General features: G+C 63.4%; 1 protein-coding gene across 1 annotated transcript in view; it reads left to right on the top strand.

The window, feature by feature from the left end:
- Window positions 1-449: 449 nt before the first annotated feature.
- The window catches only part of HAP1 (huntingtin associated protein 1), a 7,389-nt gene continuing 7,194 nt past the window's right edge, over window positions 450-644 (top strand). The window contains exon 1 of the mRNA XM_029964445.1: window positions 450-641. Within this exon, the coding sequence (XP_029820305.1) occupies window positions 450-641 (192 nt within the window). The remainder of the gene's footprint in view (window positions 642-644) is intronic.

Below are 644 nucleotides of genomic sequence, written 5' to 3'. Positions count from 1 at the left end.
CTTGTGCTACGTGCCAGCCAGCTCCTCCATAATTCAGCACACCATGATTTATTCAGCTTTCCTGCTTCCATGCTGCCTCTGCAGCAGGGTGGTTGTGGGGAGCTGAGGGTACCAGCCAGGGAGCACAGGGAGCCTCGATGGGGCATGGAGGGGGCCAGGCTCGTGCCAGCCCATGCTCAGAGCCAAGGGGTGCTGAGTGGGATGGAAAAGCCCTTTCCCAGCTCACGGACCAGGCGGGTCCCAGCACTGCACTGGGCCCTGCGTGTGCAGGGTGTGTGATGGCTGTGTGGGTGATGATGGGGGGACCAGGCCTGGGGTGGCAGAGCAGGGCTGGCTGGAAAAAGCAGACCCTGATTCTCACAGGGCCCAAAACCATTCCCTGTCCCTCCCAAGGGGCAGAAGCCGCTGTCTGTGCATAACCCTTGGGGTCAGCCCTGTGGAGCTGCTACATGGGGACCCCCGCATTCATCATCACCCTTGGGGACCCATGTGTCCAGACCCCCCATGTCCATGAGCTGGGACCAGAGGTGGGACACAGAGCCCAACTGCACCAGCCCCCCGGGGCTGAGCAGGGTTGTCGCGGGGAGTGCCTCAACGGGGAGCCCGGTCCTGGGATGTCCGAGAGAGACCGTGTGCCCGAGGTG

This window comes from Manacus vitellinus, unplaced genomic scaffold (assembly GCF_001715985.3).
Source record: "Manacus vitellinus isolate BGI_N305 unplaced genomic scaffold, ASM171598v3 scaffold_72_pilon, whole genome shotgun sequence".
NCBI lineage: Eukaryota > Metazoa > Chordata > Aves > Passeriformes > Pipridae > Manacus > Manacus vitellinus.
This window is presented reverse-complemented; position numbering and strand designations above follow the sequence as displayed.